At 39.7% G+C, this 26,927-nt stretch overlaps 1 protein-coding gene across 3 annotated transcripts; it reads left to right on the top strand.

The window, feature by feature from the left end:
* Positions 1 to 2,500: 2,500 nt before the first annotated feature.
* LOC101833365 (mitochondrial poly(A) polymerase) lies at positions 2,501 to 24,702 on the top strand. 3 transcript variants are annotated; one of them, XM_005085170.4, is made up of 9 exons: positions 2,501 to 2,691; positions 6,631 to 6,803; positions 7,572 to 7,805; positions 9,880 to 10,104; positions 13,564 to 13,775; positions 16,154 to 16,380; positions 22,373 to 22,465; positions 22,544 to 22,617; positions 23,440 to 24,702. In XM_005085170.4, the coding sequence occupies exons 1-9, from the start codon at positions 2,532 to 2,534 to the stop codon at positions 23,797 to 23,799; spliced, it is 1,758 nt and encodes a 585-aa protein (XP_005085227.1). In that variant the 5' UTR covers positions 2,501 to 2,531; the 3' UTR covers positions 23,800 to 24,702. The 3 variants fall into 3 exon arrangements, with proteins under 3 accessions (XP_005085227.1, XP_040611288.1, XP_040611289.1); XM_040755354.1 differs by lacking the exon at positions 2,501 to 2,691 and adding an exon at positions 4,783 to 4,803; XM_040755355.1 differs by lacking the exons at positions 2,501 to 2,691; positions 6,631 to 6,803 and having other exon boundaries at positions 7,669 to 7,805; positions 9,876 to 10,104.
* The last annotated feature ends 2,225 nt before the right edge of the window (positions 24,703 to 26,927 follow it).

The following is a 26,927-nucleotide window of genomic DNA, read 5'->3' as shown; positions in this document are numbered from 1 at the left end:
TGCAGAGTTCCATTCCCAGTATCCACACTGAGTGGCTCACAAGTGCTTATACTTCCAGCTTCAGGAGATCCAATGCCCTCTGGCCTCTGTGGGCATCCACATATGTGTGCATATATACTCTCTCTGTCACACATATGTACACAAATAAATAGCTAAATAAATATAAATATATTCTTAGTGTTAAAACAGGGGCTGGGTTGGTGATCTAACAGTTAAAAATACATGCTGTTCTTGCAGAGGACCCAAATCTAGTTCAGTTGCTCCAGGTGAAGGAAGGCAGATATAGGAGGATCTCAGAGACTCACTAGTTAGTCAGTCCAAACAAAACTGTGAGCTCCAGATCCATGAGTGACACTCTATCAAAAAAAAAAATAAAAAAGAGAGAGAGATAGAGAGAAATAGAGGGAGACACCTGGTGTTGACCTCTGACCTTCAGATTCACACATTCACACATACAAATCATACAGGGATATTCTTCACTTCATTAATTAAAATAGTCAAAAGGTAGGAAAAAAGCACCAAGGTCCACAATCTGGCAAATGTAAAAGTACATTTGGCACATCAACATTGTATTGGTTGGTTTTGTATGTAAATTTGGCACAATCTAGAGTACATGAGATCCAGCTGTAAGGCATTTTCTCAATTAGTGATCAATGAGGGGAGGGCCCAACTCTTTATGGGTGGTGCCATCCCTGGGCTGGTGGTCCTGGATTCTGGAACAAGCCAATAAGTAGCACCCATCCATGGCCTCTGTGTCAGCTCCTGCCTCCAGGATCTTGTGAGATCCTGACTTCCTTCAGTGATGAAGCAAAGTAGAAGTGTAAGCCAAATACATTCTTCCCTCCGTAACTTGCTTTTTGGTCATGGTGTTTTGTTGCCACCTAACTGAGACAAAATCTATGGGACATCGTTTGTCTCCCTGGCTGTGGCACGGGAGAAAGATTGAAAACATTGTCTATATGAAAGAATCTGTTTGTGAGAGTTTGCATGCTACATGATTTAAATTAAACGAAATATCCCAAGTTGGCCATTCTGCAGAGAAAGAGAGTCAATGCGTAAGGTTGTGGTGGGGCAGATGAATGGAAGTGAGAGCGAAAGGGCTTAGACACAATGATTAAACATGTTACCAATGCGATCAGGGTGTCTGTAACAAAACTGTAAGTCTACATAATAATTAAAAAAGAACCACTTGTGTGGGTCACGCGGATTTAGCTCCTGGGTGTAATGTCAGGAGTGTTACCTTCTCTCTGCCTTACTTCCTCCATAGGCGACAGATGGAGGTGATAGTTTTCACCTCACTGGCTTGTAAACACTGAAAGAGTAAATACAGGTTTCACCCCCTGAGTTATAGAGACTGAAAGAGTAAATACAGATTAGAGCAATGTCTGGAAATAAAAATGAAAACTGCTCTGTTGTTTATCCTAGTCACTGTATAAATAACTTACTCCACTATATATATTAGAGTGTCAATGATAAGGTATTTACACATAATATATGTACATATGTATGATAAAACCTTTGAAGTTATCTTTTTCTTGGAATAAATCTTTCATTTATTTAAGACATGGTTTGATGTAGCTTACTCTGCCTTGAAATGTCTATGCACTAGACCTTCAACTTCTGATCCTCCTGCCTCCAACTCCCAGTGCTGTAAGATTACAGGCCTCACTAGTATTCAGAGTTTCTTGTAGTAACTTTAAGTATACCATGTTCAATACATTTTAAATATTAGGTGTTATATTTATTTTGATAATTTACATTTGTTTGTTTTTTATATTTGACATTTATTTAATTGACATTTATTTAAAAAAAAACTATTGAGGGTCTGGGAAGAAGCTCAGTAGTTAAGAGCACGCATTGCTTTTGCAGAAGACCAGAGTTTGATTCCTAGGACCCATGTGAGGTGGCTCACAGGTCAGGGTAACTCCAGCCGCAGGAGAACTAATGCCCTCTTGAGGCCTCTTCGAGCATTGCATGCACGTGCACAATCCCACATACAGACACATATACACATAATTCACAAATAAAGAAAATTTGAAAAGTTCCTCTGTTGTGAGGTGGAATACAGGCATATAGGTCAATTAGTAAAATCTGCTTAGAAATAAATGGAGAAAGTTGGGGGGAATCCAATTAAAATTTGAGTCAGTTATAGAAGTAACGTAATACTCATGCAAACCTAATAAGGTTAGTAGCACTTAGCACTTATCAAAAGGTATTGAAGTGCCTATTTGGGGACAAAACAGTAACACTGAAAGTCCGACCTGAGCCTGACTCCTGAGGCTCGTTCATTCTCCTCCTCAACAAAATGTGAATAAAACACAGGCTAAACTCTGTGTAATGGAGTAGTAACACCTCACCAGAGTACAGTGAAGTAAGGCATACAGATAGTTAAATTTGCCATCTTTTTTTTTTCTTTCAACGCGAAAGTTTCTTCCTAGTTTGACCCAAAGGGCTTCCCGTTGTCCCCGCCTCTAGGCGTGCATGCTCAGAAGCCCGCTAACCTTTGGCGTTTACTTCCTGCTTCCTCGACAATGGCGGCTCGCGGCGTGGGGCTTTTGACCCGTTTGCCCCTGCATTCCCAGAGAAGGAGCCGAGTCCAGCGCTCTATCTCCTCCAGGCACCTCAGTTGTCCAGGGACTGTAGCCGCAAACTTTGGGAGCGAAGAGCAGCCTTCGGGGGGTGCGGAGACAGGTGACCGGCCGGACGAGGCGGGAGGAGGGAGCGCGGCACGGGCTCGGGGCCGGACCTCTGAGGCCTGTCAGAAACCCAGGTGGAGGTTTCATCTCTGTGCGGGACGATTCCCGTGTACAGCAGTGAAGTTGTTCAGGCCAGGGACACGGTTGGCGAATACTTTATAGCTCGGCACAAAAAACGTGTGATAATAATCATAGTTAGCAAGTGATGGTAGTAATAATATTGCCTGAGCCGTGCGTCTGCTTTTGATAATCTCTTAGTTAAGGTTGTTGATGCTGTGATGAAGGACCATGGCCAAAAGCAACGTGGGAAGGGAAGGGTCTATTTGACTTTCATATTTCCACTCACAGTTCACTGAGGGAAGCCAAGGCAGGAACTCAGGCTGGTCCGGAGCCTGAAGCATCTGCTGATACGGAGGCCATGGAGGAATGCTGCTCACTGCCTTGCTCAGTCTACTTTCTTATAGCCTCCAGGACCCACAGTGGGCGGGTCCCTTTGACATCAATCACAATTATGAAAATGCTCTAGGGACTTGCCTGTAGCCCAGTCTTGATAGAGACATTTCCTCAGATGAGGTTTCTTCGTCTCCGATGACTCTAGTTTGTGTCAAGTTGACATAAAACTAGCCAGTGCAATGCCCTAAGATGTCACTGAAGGCTGAACACATCAAAGCTTACTGAACAGCCAGTTTTCCTGACTCCCAGAACCCTCTGCCTATGGAAATATCCGTTCTTTTGGGGTTTCAGTACAACCTGTTTGGCAAGTTTTTCATCCATTGTTTTAACAGGAACCTTCTAGATGTACACACCTTGTCTATTGAGATCCCATTCTCATTGAACCTTTCCCGTGTCCCAAGAACGTGTGGATGGTTTTCAGAATTCTTAGAACAGCCTTGCAAGAAATTTGCTGCGTGTTGGAATAGTGATTGGATTGGACTTAGGAGAAGCTGCTCCTGTTGAAAAATTTGAAGTAACTCTGCAAATTCAAATAAGGATTCTGTTGAAGTCTCTTGTATGGTGGCTTAAGTTTGAGAACATTTTTACTTGTTCTTTGGGACACAAAGCAAACCTCTAGAGTAGAACAAAAGGAATCATTACTCCATTTTTTTTCATTTTCGGTGTGTGTGTGTGTTCATGGTAGCATGTGTATGGACGTGTGTGTGTGTGTGTGTGTGTGTGTGTGTGTGTGTGTGTGCAGGTACATGTGGGTATGAGTGTGTGGCTGGTGTGGAGAACCGTCAGCACTGCTCTTCCACCTGGCTCGTTGAGGCAGGGTCTCTCACTCAAACCCATTGCCTGAAGAAGTGGGCCTCCATGTCTGGCTGGCATTTACTTGAGTTCTGGGGATCTGAATTATGGTCTTCAAACTTCTGTGGCAATCTCTTACAATACCAAGCCATTTCTCAGCCCCATGACCCCATTTTATAGATGAGAAGGCAAAAAGAAAAGCAAGTCTGACTTTCCAGTTCAAGCTTTCCCATCTCCACAGTGGCAAGAGCAGCACTAAAACTCCTGACTCTGAGTCCATCCTCTTTTACTATAGATTTTGTTGTACAGCTGTATCATTTTTAGGGTAATGTAAATGAATAAATATGCAGGGACTCTGGTTACTGCATAGCAAGTAACCAGATGCTCAAAAGAGAAGAAAGTGTACCTTAGCTATTATTAAGGTAATAAGCCAGGAAGAGACTTATGCTTTCAATTTATATAGTCCTAACTGTTTAATTTACCTTTATAGCAAGCAGTTGGACACCAGTTTAGACTCAGAGTAAAAATGAGAAACAAGAATGTCTAAGAGGTATTTACAACCAAAAAATGTTCAGGTGACCCAGGCAGCGACTATTGCATAATAGAGAAGAAAATGAAGCCAGAGAGGAAGAACAGTCCGAAGGCTAAGCTCAAATTGTTCTTAACTGGGGAAGAAGGCAGTCTTCGGGACTGTTACATAGATATTACGTGACTATCCTATGCATTGCACTCCTTCATAGATACTAAAGTGGAGGGACACGGAGGTGGAAGACAGTCTCCTGTGGAGCAGCAGAGGTCTCCACACACCTGAGCAAAATTGGAAGGCTGAGTGGAGGTTGGCCAGACAGAAAGGGAGCAGCAGGTGGGCATTCCAACAGGGCATGAAAGCCAGAAAGTTCTTAGCTAGCATGAGGTGGGATTGTGTGTGCAGTGCCATGTGTGAGAAGTGTGAGAGCTGACCCTGAGGAGGAGAGCGGTGACTTAGGCTGTGGCATTTAGACTTCAGTGTCCAGGTAGAAGAGAAGAAGAGGTCATGTTGGCAGTAATGTGGAGCATCGATCAAAGGAGACGAAACAAGAGTGCCTGAGACCAGTTTGGTGTCAGGCTGTGTGATGGCACAGGCAGGCCTGATGAGAGTGGACGACTGACATGGAGTGGAGAGGGAGGCACATTTGAAAGAGTGTGTCTGCAGCTAGCACACGAGGGGTAAAAGTGATGTGAGTGTGTCTGCAGCTAGCACACGAGGGGTAAAAGTGATGTGAGTGTGTCTGCAGCTAGCACACGAGGGGTAAAAGTGATGTGAGTGTGTCTGCAGCTAGCACACACGAGGGGTAAAAGTGATGTGAGTGTGTCTGCAGCTAGCACACGAGGGGTAAAAGTGATGTGAGTGTGTCTGCAGCTAGAGCACACGAGGGGTAAAAGTGATGTGAGTGTGTCTGCAGCTAGAGCACACGAGGGGTAAAAGTGATGTGAGTGTGTCTGCAGCTAGCACACGAGGGGTAAAAGTGATGCGAGTGTGTCTGCAGCTAGCACACGAGGGGTAAAAGTGATGTGAGTGTGTCTGCAGCTAGAGCACACGAGGGGTAAAAGTGACATTTCCACTTGGTGGTTGCCTCTCATTAAAAACCATGAGGGGTCAAGGCCACAGTTCTCTGGTGTGCTGTAAGGAGCTTGACTTTGAGCTGGTACTGATGAGGACAACTTAGGATTCAGCAGCTTGTACTGTCATTAGCCCAAATTTCCTTCTCACAGGAAAATATGAAAATGTACTTTTCACACCCAGTTTAGACTGTAATGAGGATTGAACCCAGGACCTTGTACATTTTAGGCAAGTACTGTACTAACTGAAGCACATCTCCAGCCTTAGGTTTTAGGTTTTTTTTAAATTTCCCTGTGATAGGGTGCCTAATTGATGGCAACTGGGTATTAATTGTTTGAGCCAGATAAAGACTTCAAATGGAGAAAATGATTATAGTAACTTAATACAGTATGTTAAATGCCTTAAGATCATAGTTTGATTACACTTAGACTTGTATTAATTTCTTTTAGGCTTTTCAGTATTATAGATTGTACAGGTTTTGTTATGTGTGTGATTGTGGAAGTGTTGAATAAATGGTTTACTTTCTCATTTTTTGCTTGTAAGGCCTTGCAGAGTGGTTTTCAGTGTTACATTTCAAGTATTCCAAATCACAATTTTAGTGATAGTCACAGTAAAATAAGCCAAATGTGGTGGCACACACCTTTAATCCCAGCACTTGGGAGGCAGAGGCAGGAGGATCTCTGAGCTTTCACCAGCCTTGTTTACATAGTGAGTTCCAGGCCAACCAGGGTAACAGAGTGTCTTAAAAAAAATTATTAGATAAATATTAAAAGCAATTTGTCTTAATAAACCTTAAAAAGAAGAGGGGACAAAAAATGCAGCTAGGCTAAAAAGGTGCTCATAGCTGAGTTTGATCACCTTTGGTTCCCAGAAGCCACATGGTGGAAGAAGAGAGTTTATCCCAAAAGTTGTCCACTTACTTCCACATGTGTGCCAATGCACAGGCATGGATATGCACACACAGTAGATAAATACATTCTATGGTTAGGATAAAATTGTTTTAATCACATGTATAATCTATATATACTTTATCAGCATGTTTTAAATTTTATTTGTGTATTAGTAGAAATGTTTTTGTCTCATTTGTAGGCTCTGAAGACAAGATCCCCAAAAAGAGATTCTCTGAGGTGCAGGAGGAAAGAAGAGAACAGGCTCAGCGGACTGTTTTGATACATTGCCCAAATAATATCAATGAGAAAAAGTTTCTTAAGTATTTATCCCAGCATGGACCAATTAACAATCATTTCTTCTACGAGAGCTTTGTATGTATCTAGATATCTATCTAGCTTGGTGGTTATACTTTTGAAATTAGTGTTTTTTTGCTTTTTGTAGTGTGCAAACAAAGATCTTTTGATATTCTGTCTGTTTGTTGATTTCTTTATTGAGGCTTTCCCTCCTTGTGTATGAGGAAGGAAAACTTCATTGCAGTGTTTTCGAATTGTATCTGGGATGTAGCTCAGTAATTGAGCACTTGTCTAGCATACTTGAGACCCTAGGTTCAGTCCTCAGTGTTACCAGAAGAACAGCAACAACAAAGCAAGCTAGAGTTGTTGGTAACATCTAATGGAGATTCCATAATCTGAAGACCTTAGACCAGTGGTCCTCAACCTTTCTAATGCTGTAAATACAGTTCCTTATGTTGTGGTGACTCTCAACCATAAAATTATTTTCATTGCTACTTCATAACTAATTTTGCTACTGTTATGATTCATGTAATGTAAAAATCTGATATACTGGATATCTGATCACAACCCATGGTTTGAGGACTGCTTCCTTAGAGTCAAGTGCTATAGAAATTGACAGCGAAAGGGATCTGAGCTGTGCGCTCTATGCTGTCCTATTACAGTGTTCTTTTCAGTATAGAGCAAAGCTATGTTTCATTTCCTAATTTACTTGTAATGAGTTGTGTTAGAATTGTATCATTTATAAAATTCAAAATGGAGTATTTTATAACAGTATAATTGTTTTAAGGATGCTGTGTTAATGTGTTGAATATAACATTGTCAAACATGCTTTTTTTTCTTTTTCAGGGTCTCTATGCTGTTGTAGAATTTTGCCAAAAAGACGGTGTAAACTCATTGCAGAATGGTACACATATTCCAAAACAGAGTACAGAGCCTGCAATTCCGTTTAAGTCACGCTTCTTGAACTTAAAGCTAAAGAATTCATCTAACCAGATACCTGAAGAGTTGCATGCACAGACAAACAACCAGTCACCTCCTTCAAGCAAGAAGCTCTTTGAATTACTGAATTATGCAGAAAACGTAAGTTTACATGTATACTTCAGATTTTTAAAGTATATATTTGTGCCTTATAAAAGTTCTGCTCCTCGGCTACATTATTGTTTCCTTTTATATGGTGAAAGGAGGTAGAGGTGAGTGATGATGGTGGGTGCATAGTGTTACCAAGGGCAGCTTTCCGCTAAGAGTTGGTGGATGCATCCTGTGGAACAGGTGTGAAGTTTAGTTTGTCCTCACAAACATCTTGATAACTGCTGTATGATCTCAAAATTCTTGTATGTTTTTCCTCCGGATTTCTTTTAGAGCAGTGAATTGCAGTCTTAAATGTCCTCACTACAAGCTATTCTTCTATTCACAGACTTTATCTATTTGGTCAAGATATACATTACAACATATGTTTGCTTGGCTAATTTTTTTTTTATAACTCTTAATTTTATCAATGAGTAGAAATGCTTTAAGAATGTTCTTTTCTACTTGGGAGCTGGAAAATGACACAGAGGTTCTGAGTACTTGCTACTTTTGCAGAGGACAAGTTGGATTCCCAACACCCATGTCAGGTGCTTACAACTGCTTGTAACTCCAACTCCAGGGGACCCAACCCTTCTTCTGGCTCTGGGACAGTTTATACACAGACACACACACACACACACACACACACACACACACACACACACACACACACACAAGTAATTAAAAGAAATGTACTCTGCAGAATTTGTTGAATGAAAAATAAGTCTCCCCTTTCCACTTTGTGACCCCATGCCATTGTTCTCCTTACCTTGTGGGTAAACCACATGTTGCATAAGTTTGGGACCCTTTCCTCTCAACATAATAGTTGTTTACATTGTGTTCTATAAATGCTAAAGTATCTTATTTCTACTTTTATATCTTTATCGTAGTGTTTTTATTATTCTAGCTAGGTTAGTGATCTTTAAAAGGAATCAACTTATCTACTGTTTTTTGGATAGATTTTCTGTTTTTTAAAATTTTGCTTCTAGCCTACACATTTCCTTTACTCCACTGACTTATTTTTTTAGTTAGTGCTCAATTCCTTTACTTGCAGGGCTGTTTTCAAATAAAGGCATTCAAAGCTCCAATTTGTAGTTTGATATCCAACTCTAGTACAGATTTGGCGTCTTGATTGTTTTAACCCTAAATGTCAGTCTCTAAGAAGTCAGTGGTTAGTGGGCTCATTTATGAAACAGAACTGTGGGACTTTTTTTTGTATGTTTTCAGATACAGGGTTTCTCTGTATTGTTTTGGAGGCTGTCCTGGAACTTGCTCTGTAGACCAGTCTGGCCTCAAACTCACAGAGATCCGCCTGCCTCTGCTTCCCAAGTACTGGGATTAAAGGCGTGCGCCACCAACGCCCTGCTACTGTGGGACTTTAAATACTTGAATTCTAGTGTTTCTTGCCCTTTGATACTGGCTTCCTTTCAACTGTGACCTTTGTGTTTGTTTTGACCTCTTTTGAGATACTTCCTTACTTTTTCTAAAACAGTATTTTTTTACTGATTGCATACAAAGCATATTTTAACCAAGTTTTATTTTGCTAGTATTTTTAAGAATCAACTTTTAAGGGTGAGGGGATGGATTGGTAGAAAAATTGCTCACTGTGTAAGTATGTGGACCCAGGTTTGGATCCCTAGCACCCACATGAAAGCAGAGCATTGTGGCATGTGCCAACAATCCCAGCACTGGGATGGTGGTGTGAAGACAGGTAGATCTCTGAAGCTCCCTGGCCAGCAAGTCTAGCTAAAACAGTCATCTCTAGGATAAAGGAAAGACTCTGTCTCAAAAAATAAGGTAGAAGGCAAATGTGAAAGACACACAATGTTGACCTTTGATCTCCTTGTGAACGAAGAAGTAAAAGCATCTGTGTACACTAATGTACCACATACACATCCCCTATACCCCCACATACACACATATGCACACCTGTGTGAGTGCACACATGCAAATACATTTTTTTTGTTTACTTTTAAGACTGAAGAAAAAAATAATTGTATTTTTAAGGTAAATCTCCAAAGCTGAGGAAATGACATTATTTTACGGACCTAAATATCTGTGTATTTTGTTGCTTTCTTTGGCCAGCTAGATAGACGATCAGCTGAACACTCTCTTGAAGGCTTTCCAGCTCACAGAGGAGAATGTCAGGCTCCGCCATCTCACCTGCTCTCTCGTTGAGGACATAGCTGCTGCATATTTTCCCGGCTGTGTCGTTCGGCCCTTTGGCTCCTCAGTGAACACATTTGGCAAATTGGGATGTGATTTGGACATGTTTTTAGATCTAGATGAAATTGGAAAACTTGATGTTCACAAGGTAATGATTATTTCTTTGCACCACTATAAGAAACTAGAAAATTTAGGAAATCTTTGAATCTAATAAAGTTATAGCTGTTGATTTCTATCTATACTAAAGAATGAAGTTTATCTGCTAGGGCTTGTTTGGGACTATAAAGAATGCCTTTGTGTTGGTCTAGCATCAGGTCATTTACTGTGTCTCTTCTACATGCGCAGTAAAGTTTCTTTCTCAGGGTTTGAAGTGCTGATGCTCATGTCTGTACACATAGGTGTGTTTCAGATATTAGTAACATTTTAGTTTTGCCAGCTGGCTTCTTTTACTTGTTTTAATTTACCTGCAATGTTGATAGTCACACAGTCCCTTATATGCTTTCAAATAGACCTTGAAACATACTATTTTCTACTTTTTTCTATGTGCCACTGTCTAGGAGTTATCATAGATTGTTTTTCCCATTCTTGAATGGCTCATGTTAGCACAGCCTTGAAAAGATTTGTCTCTTAGTTTTAAGACCTGCTTCTACTTCAACCTTCTTGAAGCCATCCTTTCTTTTTTCTCCCCCCACAGTCTTTCGTATCTTACTGGTATTTCTGGCTTTAGGGTTTCTTCCTGTCGTGTTAGTTAGGGACTGATTTGATTGTCTCCCACTGTGTCATAGCTGAGCAGGGCAGGTGTGTGCTGTAGATTACTTCATTACAGTTCTAGTCATGGACCCTGCAAAGCTGTGTGTGTTCATGGAACTGAAGTTAGCAAGGAGTAGGAATGGCATCAGATTGAAATGGGTCAGATTTAGTGAGACTAGCATGCACTGGAAATTGAGTTAAATTCCTGGCATGGGCACCTAAATTATGTGACACTATTTTTATTTATTTATTAGATATATTATACAGAATATGTGACTCAGACATTTAACGTGTACAATTTTGTATTGGTGTTATTTCTGTATTTGTAGAGTGATATAACCCTCTTAGATTATTTTTATCACACCAAAAAGCACCATCATAGGTGTTTCAGACTTTTTTTCCTCAAGGAGCATAGCAGAGTTGTTGTGGTTAGAAAGCCTGGGCTCTGTAGCCAGCTGGAGTCAGATTCTGCTTACTAGCAGGATGGTCTTGGGTGAATGGTTTTCCAAGTCTCCAGTTTCCCAACTGAAATTTGGACGTGAAACCAACGCAGGGAAACCTAAGTGATTGGACCTAAGTGCTCAACTGTTGTCCCCATCCGCAGAAAGATTATTATTTTACCTTTTTATAAGGAAGAAGTATTTTTTTTCTCTGTTGGAAGCAGAAGTTTGTAAATAGCTTTTAGTTTTAATTCTTTAAGTTTCTGAAGTATTGTGGTAGTATTTAGGAAAAACTAATTTTAAAAGGCTTTCCTCCATTGTGATGAAGTAATTTGACATTTGTATATCCTCATTGAAGATTATCATAGATTTACCACTAGAAAAATTAATAATCATACAATGACAATGTAAGCACTCTTAAGTTTGCCTAGTTTCCAAAATATTATTGATAGTTTGTCCAACTATAAACTTGACACTCCATCTTGTCTTATAATTCTTTGTCTGGTGGTTTTTTCTTCAGCCTGAGTTTAGGGAGTTAGAAATTGTATGTTGACCCTTTTTCTACATTTCAAGCTACTGTGTATGATGCCCAGTGAAAGACAGGTACTAACAGGTTGTTTACTGATAAATAAATGAAGAATCACTTACTAATTGAAATAGTAAAATTTCAGTGTCTCTAAATTTGTTCCAGTGAATGTAACACAAAAGACTCTTTAGAATGAAATAGTAAGCTTACATCTTCCATTGGTTTTCTTTAGTTCTGCTTTTTCTAATAGAAAGTCAATATACATTGCAGGATTTAGGCAATAGAAGTGAAAATTAATAACTATGTCCCAAGTAGTATTTTCCTGATGTCTGACTGATTTGAGCTGTATGCTTAGTTTCTGTGTTTCCTTCATTAGATTTTCTTCTACTACTATGTAGTGCAATATTAGAAGCATTCATGGAGTTAGCTGTTTCTTCATTTTTTTTTCTGAGTATGTAATGTATGTGTAAACATGGAGTATGCATGTATATGTGTGTGTTTGTCTGTGGAGGTTGAAGTTCAACATGGAATGTCTTCCTATGTCTCTCCTGTCTTGAGACAGCCTCTCTTACTGAATTCAACACTTACTGATTGGCTAGTTAAGCTGGCTAGCCAGCACTTTACCAAGGGAGTTGTTTCCCTTCCCCCACTTTGTGTTTTGTTTATTTGATGGACAAAAGTAGTTTTTGAGAGTCTCTTAACTTTGCCCATTATTGATGTGCTTTCTGTCATCTGTATCTTCCATAATTGCATTTTTTCTGTGTGTGTGGGTAGGGTCTATTGATCTGATTATCCTACATGTTTTCTTGCTTTTTGTATTGTCCATCTAAGCTCATTTACTTATGCTTTGTTAACAGACAATCTCACAGACCTCAGTGGGTTTACCCATCAACTGTCCATCTCTTGCTGAGGCTGAATCCAGTGACAGTACTCTAGTCATCACTCTTTGCAGCAGCCAGACTGACTGTCACTCATCTCTGCCTATGTTCTTTGTGTCATTGAAAGTAGTGATGAAACTATAGAGAATGAGATGTGGCCCTTTATGGATCTTTCTGGTTCTACCTAAAAATGATCCGGGAAGCCTCTGCTTCCATACAGAGCACACCCATATGGACGGCACCCTACATACCTGCATGGAGCAACTTCACTATCTTGTTCCTAGTCTGACCATTTCTCACAGCTCCAGTTCTCTGTCTCCAAGTCCACTGCTCAGAACTGTTTTGTTTTTGTGTGTTTGTTTGTTTTGCTCTTGTTTTTTTATAGTGTCATTTTGTACATCTTTCACTTCTTTGCTTATGAGAGCGAGTCCAGCCTCACTCTTCTACTATCTGCTCTGATTCAGATCTGCTGGTTGGTGGCTTTTTTTTTTTTTAACCATCCTGGAATGAGTTGATTTCTATTGCATTGTTATTATTTTTAAATGGATGGCATTTTTCTTTGTTTACTTTTCCATTGACCTTCTCTATATAAGGGAACCTCTGTGTTTTATTTTCTTTAGTTGATCTGCTCTTCTTCTGTCTGTATTCTCCCCACATTGTGAGTTGATAGGTCTGTTGAGGTACAGTGGCTGTATGGAAAAGCAGGTGTATGTTCAGAGAATGTATGTAGTAAGTGACTCTGTGTATATCAGTACTTTATGTACACATTTGACTGTGGTGGTGCATATGTTAGTTATAAAAAGTCAGTGTTTTGTAAGTTAGCGCCTTATAATTTACAAATCTCAAAGGCTACCAAGCACCCTTGAGTCTGTTTTATTATGATTGCATGTATGACTGTATTGATTTTGCCAGAAGTTATTTAGACTCTTAAGTTCTAAATCATCCTTTCCCCAAAGTTTAAAAATTCCTTTTTCCAAAAATTCCCTCATAATTATCAATGTTTTTATATTCAGAATGCAGGGAATTTTTCAACGGAATTTCAAATGAAAACTGTTCCTTCAGAAAGGATTGCAACCCAGAAGATCCTATCTGTAATAGGAGAGTGCCTTGACAATTTTGGCCCTGGCTGTGTGGGTGTTCAGAAAATACTAAATGCTCGGTGTCCACTTGTGAGATTCTCCCATCAGGCCTCTGGATTTCAGTGTGATTTGACTACTAACAACAGGTATTACCTTATGAATGTATTTTCTTAAATGTGATTATTCTAAGGTATCAGTTTAACTTTTCTTGTTTAGAAATAGTAGCTTAGAACTCTTTTAGACATGCTTCTTAAATGTGATTATTCTAAGGTATCAGTTTAACTTTTCTTGTTTAGAAATAGTAGCTTAGAACTCTTTTAGACATGCTTCAATAAAGACTACCAACAGACCTGTGAATTTACTAAATTGGGTATAATCCCAGTTCTGGGAAGTCAGGAGGATTGTGTATTTGAGGCCTGCTTGGCAACATGCCTGAGTTATATCAAAACTCTCAAACCTTTTTTTTTTTTTTAAGGTGAACAGTTAGATTATAAAGTAAGAAATCTTTTTTTTTAGTGTTCTTACTTAATACACTTTTTATTATACTCCTAAACAAAACATTAGAGTATTGTGTTACAATGTTAATAGGACAATGAGATTCCCTCCCTCCCTCCCGCCCCCCTCCCTCCCTGCCTCCCTCCCTGCATCCTTCCCTCCTTCAATTGTTTTACTTTTGTTTAATGTGTATAGATGTTTTACCTGCGTGCAGTCTGTGTGTGTCTGGTTCCTGAGGCCAGATGAGGGTGTCAGGTCTAATAGGACTTTTACAAAGGGTGAGCCACCTTGTTAGTCCTGGGACTTGAACCTGGGTCATCTGGAAAAGAAATCAGTATTCTTCACTACTGAACCATCTCTCCAGCCCCAGAAATGTATTCATAGGCATGAACCACCATACCAGGCATAGCTCTGAGATGTGATTTCTAATGGGTGCTGTTGCCTCAAACTGTTTTTGTATTTATACATTGGGCTGGAGTAATTTTGGCTGTTTCACAATTAAGAATTCTGTCTCCTCCCCTCCCCTTCAGTATCTTACATCTAGTTTCCACTCCTTCCAGTCCCTTCCCCCAATCTCCTCTCTCTCCCACATCCACTCTTCCTCTATTTCCCTTCCTAAAAAAGCAGGCTTCCTGGGTATCAAGCGAACACAGCATAACAAGATTCAGTAAGACTAGGTACATACCCTCATATCAAGGCTGGACAAAGCAACCCAATAGGAGGAATACGTTTCAAGAACAGACAAGAGGCAGAGACAGTCCCCACTCTTATTGTTAGGAGTCCCACAAGAACACCCAGCTACACAACCATAACATACATTCAGAGGATCTAGCACAGGCCTGTATAGGCTCCCTGATTGTCACTTCAGTCTCTGTGAGCACCTATGAGCCCTGCTTAGGTGATTCTGTGGGTTGTGTTCTTGTGGTTTCCTCCACCTCTAGCTCCTCCAGTCCTTCCTCCCCATCTCCCGTGGGTTCTCGAGCTATGTCCAGTGTTTGCCTGTGTGTCTCTGTATCTGCTTCTGTCAGTTACTAGATGAAGCCTCTCTGATGATGATTAGGCTAGGCTCCAGTATTTGAGTATAGCAGTAGAATATCACTAGGAATCATTCCACTGACTTATCCAGATTGGGGGTCAAGTCATTTTTGCTTCTATCCTAAGTCTCTGGGCTATCTAGTCCCTGCTTCCTGTCATTGGTTGGCTATTCCCACAAGTTCTATGCTACCACTACCCCAGCACATCTTGGAGGTAGGTTTTGTAGCTGGTTGATGTCCCAGTCCTACCACTGGAAGCCTCGCCTGGCTACAGAAAATGGCTGGTTCAGGCTCTATGTCCCCTATTACTAGGAGTCTTTTCTTGGGTCACTCTCGTAGATTCCAGACAGTTTCCATTGCACTATGTTTCCACATTGCCCATGAAATACCCCCCAATTCCTGTCGTCCCTCCTCAGTTAAGAATTTCAGGAAAATTCTTTGATGATCAAATGAGTAGAATGTTTTCCCGTGTGTTTGCAAAGGACTGAGGAAGATGTGAGGCTTCAATGCAGAAGCCTTTCCCAGTGTTCCTGTCTATCATGTAATCGTGAAGAGCCCTTAGACACTTTACTTTTTATTCAAGAAATTATGTTTAGAGACTTGACTTAAAAACACATCTATGATTCAGAACTTGATTGTGGACATGGATGATTTTAAGACTTTTGCAGTTGCCCTGACTTTGTTTGATAGTTGAGCCTTTACATTGGATTATGAGTGCTGTCGGTTGGTGGTTCTGAGGCAGGCTTTGATGTAACCTGGGCTGGCTTCCAGCTTGCTTCATAGCTGGGCTGTCCTTCAGCTCCTGGTCCCCATGCTTCCACCTCCTTTGTGCAGTCTGGCTGCATAATGCTTTTGGTTTAATCATGTGTTCAAAATATAAGCAGAAAACAGTGAGATACTTAGATCTGTTCCCAGTTGTATCTTTAATTTGACTTTTGTATCCTAACTTGGGGTTTGAAATTTTGTTTTGTTTTTTTAACTTTTCTGTTTTGAAGTATTGCTTTGAAAAGTTCCGAACTCCTTTATATATATGGCTCCCTGGATACAAGAGTAAGAGCCTTGGTGTTCAGTGTACGATGCTGGGCTCGAGCACACTCATTAACAAGCAGTATTCCTGGTTCGTGGATTACAAACTTCTCCCTAACGGTGATGGTCATCTTTTTCCTTCAGAGAAGATCGCCCCCCATTCTTCCAACTCTGGATTCCTTAAAATCCCTAGCAGGTAAGACTAGAAGTGACCGCCTTCTTTTTGACACTGGATAGACATTTACCATGTATAATCAAAGCACATATATTTGTAAATCATGTCATTTACTCCTTGATTTTTAAATCTTAAAAAAAAATATGGATGTAAATTTTAATGCTGAATCTGAATTTTAAGTGTTGTGTATTCATTCAGTGACCTTTTAAATTTTTTTTATTTATTTATATTTTATATACTTTGGTGTTTTCCCCATATGTATGTTTGTGTGAATGTGTTGAATCCCCTGGAACTGGAGTTATAGACAGTAGTGAACTGCCATGTAGGTGCTGGGAATTGAACCAGGGAACTCTGGAAGAGCAACCAGTGTTCTTAACTACTGAACCATTTCTTCAACCCCCTCACCAGTGGTCTTAAGAAATGGTGTTGTCTAGCTAGGCCTTATGGTGTCAGTTGTCAAGTGGCTTACCATAGCCTTCGCACAGCTGAAGCCTCTCACTTAGTTTACCCAGTGTGAGATGAAGTTGAAAAAGCACTTAGCAGGACCAGCTATGAATCTGATCACAGTCCCTTGGCTTACTAGATTCGATTCTCTTCAGACAGCACTGGGGTGCCTGAAACTGCTTCCTGGTGTTCCAAAGATTCTCTATGTAGATGTATTTGAGTTTACAATCAAGCCTAGGTATGAGGTGTTTTAAATTCAGCATGCTATTTATGTTATGAATAAATGGAAATTTGAGTAGCTTGTTGGAAGAAACAGAAAATATCATTCTAGGGGCACATATGTAGAAAGTAAGTACATACCTTTATAGCTGTCCTATTGGACATGTTGCTCCAAGGTAATTCTTAAGTGTATATTGGTCTTCTCTGTTTAAAATAACTCTGAAAGGAATTTTATTCCTATATAATGATTTGTGAACTGCTTGTTAATATTTGAAACCATTTGATATCTAAGCTAGTATCCTCTGGTATTCCTCCTTACATGTTCTCATACCCACCCCCATACTATGGTTGTTCTCATTATATTTTATATGTGCTCCTTTAGTCATAGCTAAGTTTTCTGCCTGGAATGTGCTTTCTCTTCTCTCAGATTAAATTATCTTTCTCTGCAACCTTCCTTTAATTCAAATTAAAGTAACTCTTCCTGGAAAGGCTACAAATGTTAATGTGGTTTGCAGTTGAGCTAAGAATGTTACCAGAGTCAGCAGGGTGCAGTGGCACTGGGTCTCAGGGCTGAGGCTGAAACAGAAGGCAACAGCCATGCCTGTGGGCCCCACCTCCCTACTGTCCTTCCATTACTAAGTATTTAGTGATTGCATGCTATGTGTCAGATAGACAGTCTCCAATAGCTGACTTACTAAAAAGAGAAGGCATATTCTCCTCATCAATGAACAGTTTGTAAACTGCTCCTGCTGGTTACACTGATGTTTTAACATTGAGAAATCATTATAGAAAAAAATCATGGAGCTCTTGGGATTTGGAAGCTGAAAAAATAACTGATGCTAGTTTGTGTTAGGAGTGGACTGCTACTGAGCATACCATTCATTATTCTGTTTCAGTCTCAGGTTTATCAGCTTCCCCTGGGTCCCCCAACCCCATAGACTCGTCTCCTGGCATGGCTCCCACAGTCTTCTTCCCAATCCCCAGCTCCATAGTGCTAATGGTGGGTTTTCATAAACATGTGTGTGATGGTAGTGTTCTCTTAGAATTCATCTTCCTGTATCTACCAGGAATTTTAGTAAAAGAATGTGGTTTATAAACAAACTTAAATATGTATGTTGAGGAATGGGATTGTAGCTCAGCTGTAGAGCACTTGCCTAGCATATGTAAGGCTCAGAGTTCGACCTCCAACATAGCCTCCCCTTCCCCCACAAGTATGCTGTTTCATCTGACTCATTTAAAAATGTACCACAATAGATTATTTGAGGAATTCCTTAGTTTTCTACTTAAAGATACCCAACTTGATTTTTCAGGTCGATTATCAGTTGGTTCTTCTATAACACATTGTAGGTATAGTTGTCAATCAGTACAAAGCAGAATTTACTTCTTACTTTCCTTTTAATTTTGGTTTTAAAATTACCATGAAAGAATTTTTCTTAGATGAATGTCTATTAAAATGTGATGGAAATTACTTTGAGGTAAGCTTATAAAAATGTTTTTCCCTATTCATGTGTTTAAAGTTATGGCATTAGTATTTGTTGGCTTTAATAAGGTTAGTATTAATGTCAATTAAAAAGTCTGTGGCTAAGAATAAAAACAATGTCAAACTCAAAAATGTAAGAGCTCTGTCATTAATTAGCTGAATGGCTTTCGTATTTGGTTTCTTCTGTGCCTCTCATTTGGTACCTAGGATAGTCTTACCAATTTATTCTTCTTAAGATTATTTTTGTTGTCTTGCTTGTATTTTGACTCCTGGAACTTTGTAAACCCCTGTTTAGAACCTAGGCAGAGGTTAAAGCTCACATTTTTTTCAACAATCATATGCATGTCCTTTGTGACTGTTCTCTTCTCTTGGCCTCTTCTGTTAACTCCTGCGTGCATCCTCACTTGCTATCTCATGTGACTGTGCCCCTCTCTCCCTGCGTGTGCACCGTTCCCTGATGTGCCCTCTCTGTATCATACTGCTCTCCATGAGTCTGGGTTATTCCATGTGCATATCTTGTTTGCTGTGACAGTCATTGCAAAATATAGTCACGAATCAGCTGTCCACCAAAAACATGTAGAATTACTTAAAAGCACACATTCTGAAGTTCCTCCAAGTGTCTGATTCATTAGCTCTGCAGCAGGGACTCAGACCTGCTTCTACAAACTTTGGGAGCATTGACTCCACTTTTTGAAAGCCCTGTAAACGCATAGGATTTGATTCTTTTGGCATTTGCTCTTTAATTTTAATGGATCTGAATAAATCAGTTTTTTTTTTTTTATGGATTGTAAAACATTGTAAGCCCTAACCTTAGGTCATGATGATGTACTTAAATTTCCTTGGTAAGTTCTGTGCACCTGTTATCCATTTCAAGTTAGTTCTTTTTGGCATGTGAATGTCTAGTACACTATTTGCTTTAAAAATAGGCTACACTTTCTCTATAAAGGTCTTTTTGTACCCTGACCAAAATCAATGACAATAAATTTTCCATATTTGTGTGGGTCTGATTCTAGACTGACAAATTTCTTCAGTCGCTCCCCCTCCCCCCGCATGACTTTGCTGTAGCACTGTAATACTTGGTACAATTTCATTATTTCAAAAATTATTTCAGTTACTTAACTTTCATTTAAAAATTTCAACCCTGCCTATGTTATCTACAAAGACTTCTGCTGGGTACTCAGAAGAACAGTTGTCCTACTAGGTGTAGTTCAGTGATTGGTTGGTTGGTTTGTTTTAATTTAGTTGACAGTTTCATGCACGTATATAATACATTCTGGTCACAGTTGTATTCTCCCCCCACCTCCAACCTTCTCCCTTTCCCCCACCAAATCTTCACCCCACTGGTGCTTATCCTCTTGGACTATGTCTATGATATGTGGGTGGTGTATATCTGAAATAGGAAAAGAGCAGGGAGAGAGAAGGGAAAGACTAGAGAAGCAAACCATTTGTTAGGCTTGAATGTTGCCAAAGTTTGGAAAAAATAAAGATAGCCTTATACTAAATCAAATTGCTTTCATGTTTCAATATTTCTGTACAATCTTTTTAGTGAAAAAAACACGAATAGAGAAAGTCTCTGGGTTTTATTGAGATTTATTTATAGAAATATTTTTAATGTGGCTCATGTTTCTGTGTTAGTAATTTTAATTGAAAATATATATTTTTTGCTTGTAATACATTTTGATTATGGTTTCCCCTTCCCCTACTCTTCCCAGATGTTTCCCACTTCTCCACCAATCCAAGTCTACAACCTTTCTTTGTTTCAATAGAATACAAACAGGCAGATAATAATAATAATAGTAATAATAATGAATAAGATAAATAAAAACAAATAGAAAAAACAGCTGAAGAAAAAGCACAAGAAACATACAAATTCTGAGACACACCTTTGCATATACAGAAAACCTATAAAAACAGATTTGGAAACTGTAATATATAAGCAAAAGGTCTTTAAAGGAAAAAAATGTCCAGACAAAGCATTGTGAGACAACAATCCTCCAAAGATAGCATTGAGTTTGTTTTGTGCTGGTTGTCTACTGCTGGTTATGGTTTGTGTATCCAGTGAGACGCCATTGGAAAAGAAAATCTTTCTTTTCTGATTGGTTATCAGTTGGATTTAGCTTCAGGTAGGCTAAGGGTGGGAGCTTGTATCTCTTTCCCCTCTAAACTCTGGGACCTCATCTACTACAGACCTGTGTAGGCACTGTGCATGCTGCCCCAGTCTCTCTGAATCCTTATATGTGAATCAGTCCTGTCATGTGTAGACATCGTCTTCATCCCCTTTGGTTCGTACCATCTTTCTGCTTCCTCCTTGCAGAGTTCCCTGAGGGCAGAGATTTGATGAAAGCATCCCATTTAGAGCTGAGTGTTCAAGGTTTCCCACTGTCTGCACATTGTTCAGTTATGGGTTTCTATGTTTGTTCCTGTCTACTACAGGAGGAAGCTTCTCTGATGATGATTGAGCAAGATATTGACTTATGAGTACAGCAGAATGTCATTAGGAGTCATTTTATTGCTACATTCCTTTTTTTGTTTGTTTTGTTTTGTTTTTCAAGACAGGGTTTCTCTGTATTGTTTTGGAGACTGTCCTGGAACTCACTCAGTAGACCAGGCTGGTCTTGAACTCACAGAGATCCGCCTGCCTCTGCCCCCCAAATGCTGGAATTAAAGGCGTGTGCCACCAACACCCAAATATTGCTACATTCTTTTAGCAGAACAGTCATAATTGATTTTCCCCTTAGGTCCATGACCTATCTAGTCTTAGATACTCGGCCACCCAAGCATTGGCGGGCATGGGTTCTATCTCATAGAGTGGGCCTTAATTCCAGACAGATAGTATAATTGGGTGTTCTCACAGCTTAGGTCACTGTCATAGATCCCAGAGTTTGTAGCTGGGTCAGTCTTCCCTTTCTCCTCAGGTAACGTACAGAGTACTTCTAGTACTGTGAACACTAGTCAGTAGGGGTGAAGGTTCAAAAAGGCACAATAGCTAAAAGATGGTGAATATATTTAACTTATGCTGTCACAGAATGTGTAATTTGTTAGTCACTTGACATATTAAAGCATGTATATAGATTTCAAAGAAGTAGAAGTGTTTATATGGTTATGTGGTTGATGTGTTGTTGGCTTTGTATTATAGCTTTGGGCATGTGGTAAGGCTACACACTGTAATGAAGAATGCAAACATGAGCAGAAGAGAAAGGAGTGGGTTCCCGTGTTGTCTTCAAGGACATGCATGTCCTTAGCATGTTTCTACCACATCCCAAGACTCTGGGGAACACTCTGGATTCAAACTGTAGCAGTAGAACACATAACATTGGGGGAGGGAAATATTTCAGTAAGATAGTTCTTATCCTTTTTTTTTTAATGTTCATTGTATATTGTACATTGTATATTGGGATGTAGATAAGAGTAAGTAAGAGATTCCATGGTGCCTGAGGACTTAGCAAAGTAAGGACAATGATTACATTTCACAATACAATGCTAGTAGGAAAGTGAGTGGGTGGTCTAATGTAAGCCTCTTAGAACAACTAGTTTGTGTCTTTGGGTCAAAGCATAAAACAGCATTAAGGATGGAAAAGGAAATCAATGTTGATTAAGGATGTCCCAAAGTTTGTTGAATGGAATGTAGAAACTTTGTGTTTTCATTTTTAACTAGAAAACTGATTAGTTCAAAAGATGGATTAAAGGCATTGAGTTGCTAGAAGTTAATTTTAGTACAATAAAGGAAATGATGTAGCATTAGTTTCTCTGTTGTCTGGCCATCTCAATTCCTTTTTAAGTGGAGTTTTAAAATCTGTGAACTAATTACATATAATGTGACCAATGATAGGAACTACTTTACAGTGTGGAACTCTGTTTCTGTGTTTTAAGATGCTCAAGATAGATGTATCCTAGATGGACACAATTGTACATTTGTTCGGGACTTGTATAAAATTAAACCTTCAGGAAACACAGAAACATTAGGTAAGTCTTTTTCCTTTCTTTTTGTTCCTTTTTGGATTTAGATTTTCCTCTTAATTTCTTTATCTTGTTTTCTTACAGAATTACTACTGAAGGAATTTTTTGAGTATTTTGGCAATTTCGCTTTCAATAAAAATTCCATAAATATTCGACAGGTAAAGAATGTGTGGGCATTTGTTGTAAACTAGCTGTCTGCTGTGCCAGTGTTCATTTCTAAAGCACTCTAAAGAATGCTTGGGTCTAAGTAACAGTCATGAGATGGAACTAAAATGGTCTATGGCACTTGAGTGAGCGCTGTCACCCACAGAGCTGCAAGAACAGAGGCAGCTCTTATCATCTGCTGTTGTCACAGCGCCTGGTTTGTTTTTGAAGCTAAGACTGTATCCTTCAAGATGTAGAATAACATCCCCAGGGTTTACATATGGTTGCTTAAAAAAAGTTGTGTTCAGTGATAGAATTTATCTTATTTTTGAGACAAATTTTGCCATGTACATGCAGTTGGCCTTGTCCTTGTCCTTTTGCCTGCACATCCCAGTGCTTGGTTGCAGGCATGTGCTGGGAGTCCTAAGGATGGGTAGATTGTACTGCCTCCCTCACTTTCAGCTGTTGGGGCCTGATTTAGCACATGCCACTTTGTAAAGATTAGCTTTACTTATATTCTCTCTCCCTTCCTCCCTCCCTTACCCTCTCTCCAAGCCCTTCTTTTTTTAAGTAGTTGTATTATGTGTAGAGGATTTTTATTGTTGACCTAGTCCAGATACCTATCACCTGAGCATTGACATCATCATTTGTAGATTACAAACCTAAGTAATTTTCTTTAGAGAATACTCATAAACTAGGTGGTAAAAAGAAAAGCTGGTTATATACACACTCATATAAATGCATATGTAGCCAAGACCAACCTGGGGAAAGCAGTTCTTTGCTCTCTGGCTTATGTGTCCCTTTTTACATGTGTGTATCTTCTGTGTTGTCTGTAGGGAAGGGAGCAGAACAAGCCCGACTCCTCTCCACTGTACATCCAGAACCCTTTTGAGACATCTCTCAATATAAGCAAGAATGTGAGTCAGAGCCAGCTGCAGAAGTTTGTGGATTTGGCCAGAGACAGTGCCTGGATCTTGGAACAGGAAGATAAGGGTCAGCCTTCCCTTTCAAGTAAAAAGCCCTGGGGCCTGGCCACCCTCCTGCTACCACCTGGGGCAGTCAACACACCTCTCTCCAAGAAGAAGAAAAAGCCGGTGAGTGAAAAAGTCAAAGGCTTATTAGCATCCATAAAAAGTAGCACTGCAGACAGTTCCAAGGGCACCCATGGAAAGAACACAATCAGTACACAGGCGTGATGGCGACTGCTTTGGACTTCTGGGAAGAGCTGCCATGAAACTTTGACAGGCCTTAACCTTCATCTGACACCGTCTGTCACGATCTCATCACCCTTTCACTTGATCTGAAGTTCTGGATAGTTCTTTCCAATCAGGTAGAGCTTTATTAAAATATCAGTGATAAAGAATATGTAAAAGACGTATTTGAACTCTGCAAAGTGAATGGTAAAAATCAATTTTATCAGCAAAACAGCTGATATTTCTGTCAGGCCCTAGTTGGAAATCATTTCAAAACTCTAGTTAATTATCTCCATGTATAGGTGATGAATGCAATAAAGCTCCAAAATTTGGTAACACTCTGTTTTCTATTTTTCAACCGAAGTTCTCTTATTAGGTGTTTTGATTTCTGGTTGGTAATGAGTTTTACAATGGACTGCTATGTATACTCTATTTTTGGTGATCCCTCCCTCCTCCCTCCTCCTTCGCTCTCAGCACTGCCTGCCACCCACCAGCCCTCTGTTCAGTTTGCTTCATTTGTGAGTGAATGTTCAGCTACTCCCTCCTCTTCCCTCCCCGTAAGGCCTTCCCCACAAAGGTCTCCAAAGCTTCAAGATCTGTATCCCTACATGTTCCACACTTAACATTTTCTACACATACATCACGTGTAGCCCAAGGTCCACACAGGAGAGGAAGAGTACAGCTGTGACTTTCTGGGCCTGTGATCCTTCATCAAGTGGAGTCTCCTCTTCACAGGTAAACAGGCTAGCTCTGATTTTTCAAACTGCCTCTAAAATGTAGACACTTAGTCATGGCGTCTGTGTTCTAAGATATGTAAATATTGGATATAGTATGCTTTAAAATATATTTTGTTTTAAAATTGAATTTTACTTTTGTTTTCAAAAATAAAACCCTGTTTCTACTGAAGTGTGGTAGCAGTTTTTCTAATATTTCTTCACTTCTCTTTTTGAAATTTCTCCCTTCCCTATAAGAAATTGATACACACATAGAGACATATTTTACAGTGTATTCTTTGTAATAGCTTTCCTTGTGAGATATAGATGATGTCAAGTTAAAAATTGGCAGGTCACTGTCCTTGGCTGAGATTGTTACAGCTACGGAATGAAAGTAGTAATAGTGCCCACTGCTTTAGGATGTGTAACTGAGGTACAAGGAAGGTATTAGTCAAAGCCTGGCACACAGCCAGTGTTACAGGCCAAGCCGCTGACATCACAAATGCTGCAGACACAACTCCTAATGACAAACGTTAAGGGCAGGACCAGGTACAAGCACTGCATTCACTTTCGTTCCCTGTGATCTGTGTACATGCAACCTGCTGGCACTTTATTATTCATAATTTTAGCCATGAATCTAGCTCACAGCGTGGCATTTTCCACTTGTGGGGTCATATTATTCCTGGAGTTTTAGCACTTCAGAGGCTTTCGGGATGTTTGAGATTAGGAATGCTCAGCCTGCATTTAGTGATACTGCTGCTGCTCATTTGACTTTGGAGACATTGGAAGTGGAACCCAGGGCCTTGCATGTCCTAGGCAAGCACTCATCTCAACGTAAGTCCTCACCCCAGCTGCTGCTACTCTTCAGAGTTCATAGTCTACGGTTATTTTAAACTTTTAAGGTCTTAGAACAGAATTCTAATGAATTTGGATATTTGGGGGAAGTCAGCAACAGTGGGTTTCTAAAGCAGATCTACTCACAGGCATTGCTCTTGGCCCTCACACCCGATGCCAAGCAAGTGGCAGTTTTCTTCTACCAGTGATGTCCAGCAAAAGCTGCTTTCATTTGTTCCTGAAGCCTATTTTTGTTGAGATAGAGCTTCGTTTTTTTTTTTAAAGCAATTCAGTTTCTAACTGAAGTGATTTTCCCTAGTCACAGATGTTTGTTCAGATATTTTCATTTGTGTTGATTTTAAATTTAAAGTTATTTAAACATATAAGGTGCATGTATATGTTGTTGTTTTTTTACATTTTCATCCTATTCTCTTTTACTGATAGTCTGTCTTTTCACATTAAGATGTGATTTATGTGATGAATTTTAAGGTACAAATTCTATTTTTGAGATAGGATCCATGTAGCTCTGGCTAGCTGTGAACTCACTATGTAGCAAAAAATAACTTTGAACTTCTGCCTCTGTCCCCAAGTGCTAGAATCACAGGTGTGAGCCCCACACCTGACTAAAGTTTTTAATACACAATTTTAAAATAAAGGTTCTATGAACATTCCTGTTACAGCAAAGTGTGTTTTGCTGCTGCTATTGTTTGTGTTTTGTTTTCTTTTCTTTTTGATACTGGGGTTGATTGATGCCTAGATCCTTGCACATTCCATTTAGGTTGACACTACCACTGAGCTATATCCAAGTCCCATAATAAATAGTTTTAAATTGTATTTAACTGAATGTAGACTACAGAAAATGTATTTCCTCCTTCCTTTAGTGTATCACAGCCCCATTGTCTGTGTGGATGCTCGTGCATGCACTGGGTTGACCCTGGCTATCTTCAGTCACACTCCACCTTGATTTTTCATCAGTGTGTTGTGCTGAGCTGGGCCAGCAAACCTCAAGGGTCCTGTCTCTGTCTCCTTAGCACTGGAATTGCAGATGCACATTGCCATATCCAGCTTCTGTGTGAGTGCTAAGCATCAAACTCAGGTCTCTATGTCTCCTCTGCTGACTGAGCCATCTTCCCCGCCCACTGCCAAACAGTTTTACTAATTTTATTTCATCATAAGAATGTATCAGTGTTTTGACATTGGTCTTACTGAATTGCAACTAATGACAAGGATAAAGAATAAGGAAAAAGGTGTGATAAGGCTTTCCTTGTATAGTTCTCACCTACCTTGGCTTTATTGAGTATATGAAAAAAATGTTGATAGATTACCTAGATCAAATTGATTTGAGCTCTGCAGTGTTCAATATTCGGTAGCACAGCAGGATAATCCCTGAGGTTATTGCCCATCTTTAGGAAATTTGATAATCAGCCAGAATTGGTCTGGGAAATAAGAAGGAGCCCAAGGCAGTCTGGGAAAACAATAAACCTGTCATTCACACTCATCAGTCATGTGTGGGAGAAAGGGAAGTAAGGACAGTTGGGAAAAATTTCATTCCTGTTGTCATTTTCTGCATGCCTCTCCTTTCCA

Source organism: Mesocricetus auratus, unplaced genomic scaffold (genome assembly GCF_017639785.1).
Source record: "Mesocricetus auratus isolate SY011 unplaced genomic scaffold, BCM_Maur_2.0 Super-Scaffold_100013, whole genome shotgun sequence".
Lineage (NCBI taxonomy): Eukaryota > Metazoa > Chordata > Mammalia > Rodentia > Cricetidae > Mesocricetus > Mesocricetus auratus.
Note: the sequence above shows the minus strand (reverse complement) of the source record. Positions and strands in the feature narration are given on the sequence as shown.

Excerpts from the sequence above, each read along its gene's own strand:
- LOC101833365 (XM_005085170.4), top strand. The coding sequence starts at position 2,532 with ATGGCGGCTCGCGGCGTGGGGCTTTTGACCCGTTTGCCCCTGCATTCC. Across the intron at positions 10,105-13,563 it reads GAAAACTTGATGTTCACAAG|AATGCAGGGAATTTTTCAAC; the intron begins GTAATGATTATT and ends TTTTATATTCAG. Across the intron at positions 22,618-23,439 it reads ATTCCATAAATATTCGACAG|GGAAGGGAGCAGAACAAGCC; the intron begins GTAAAGAATGTG and ends TGTTGTCTGTAG.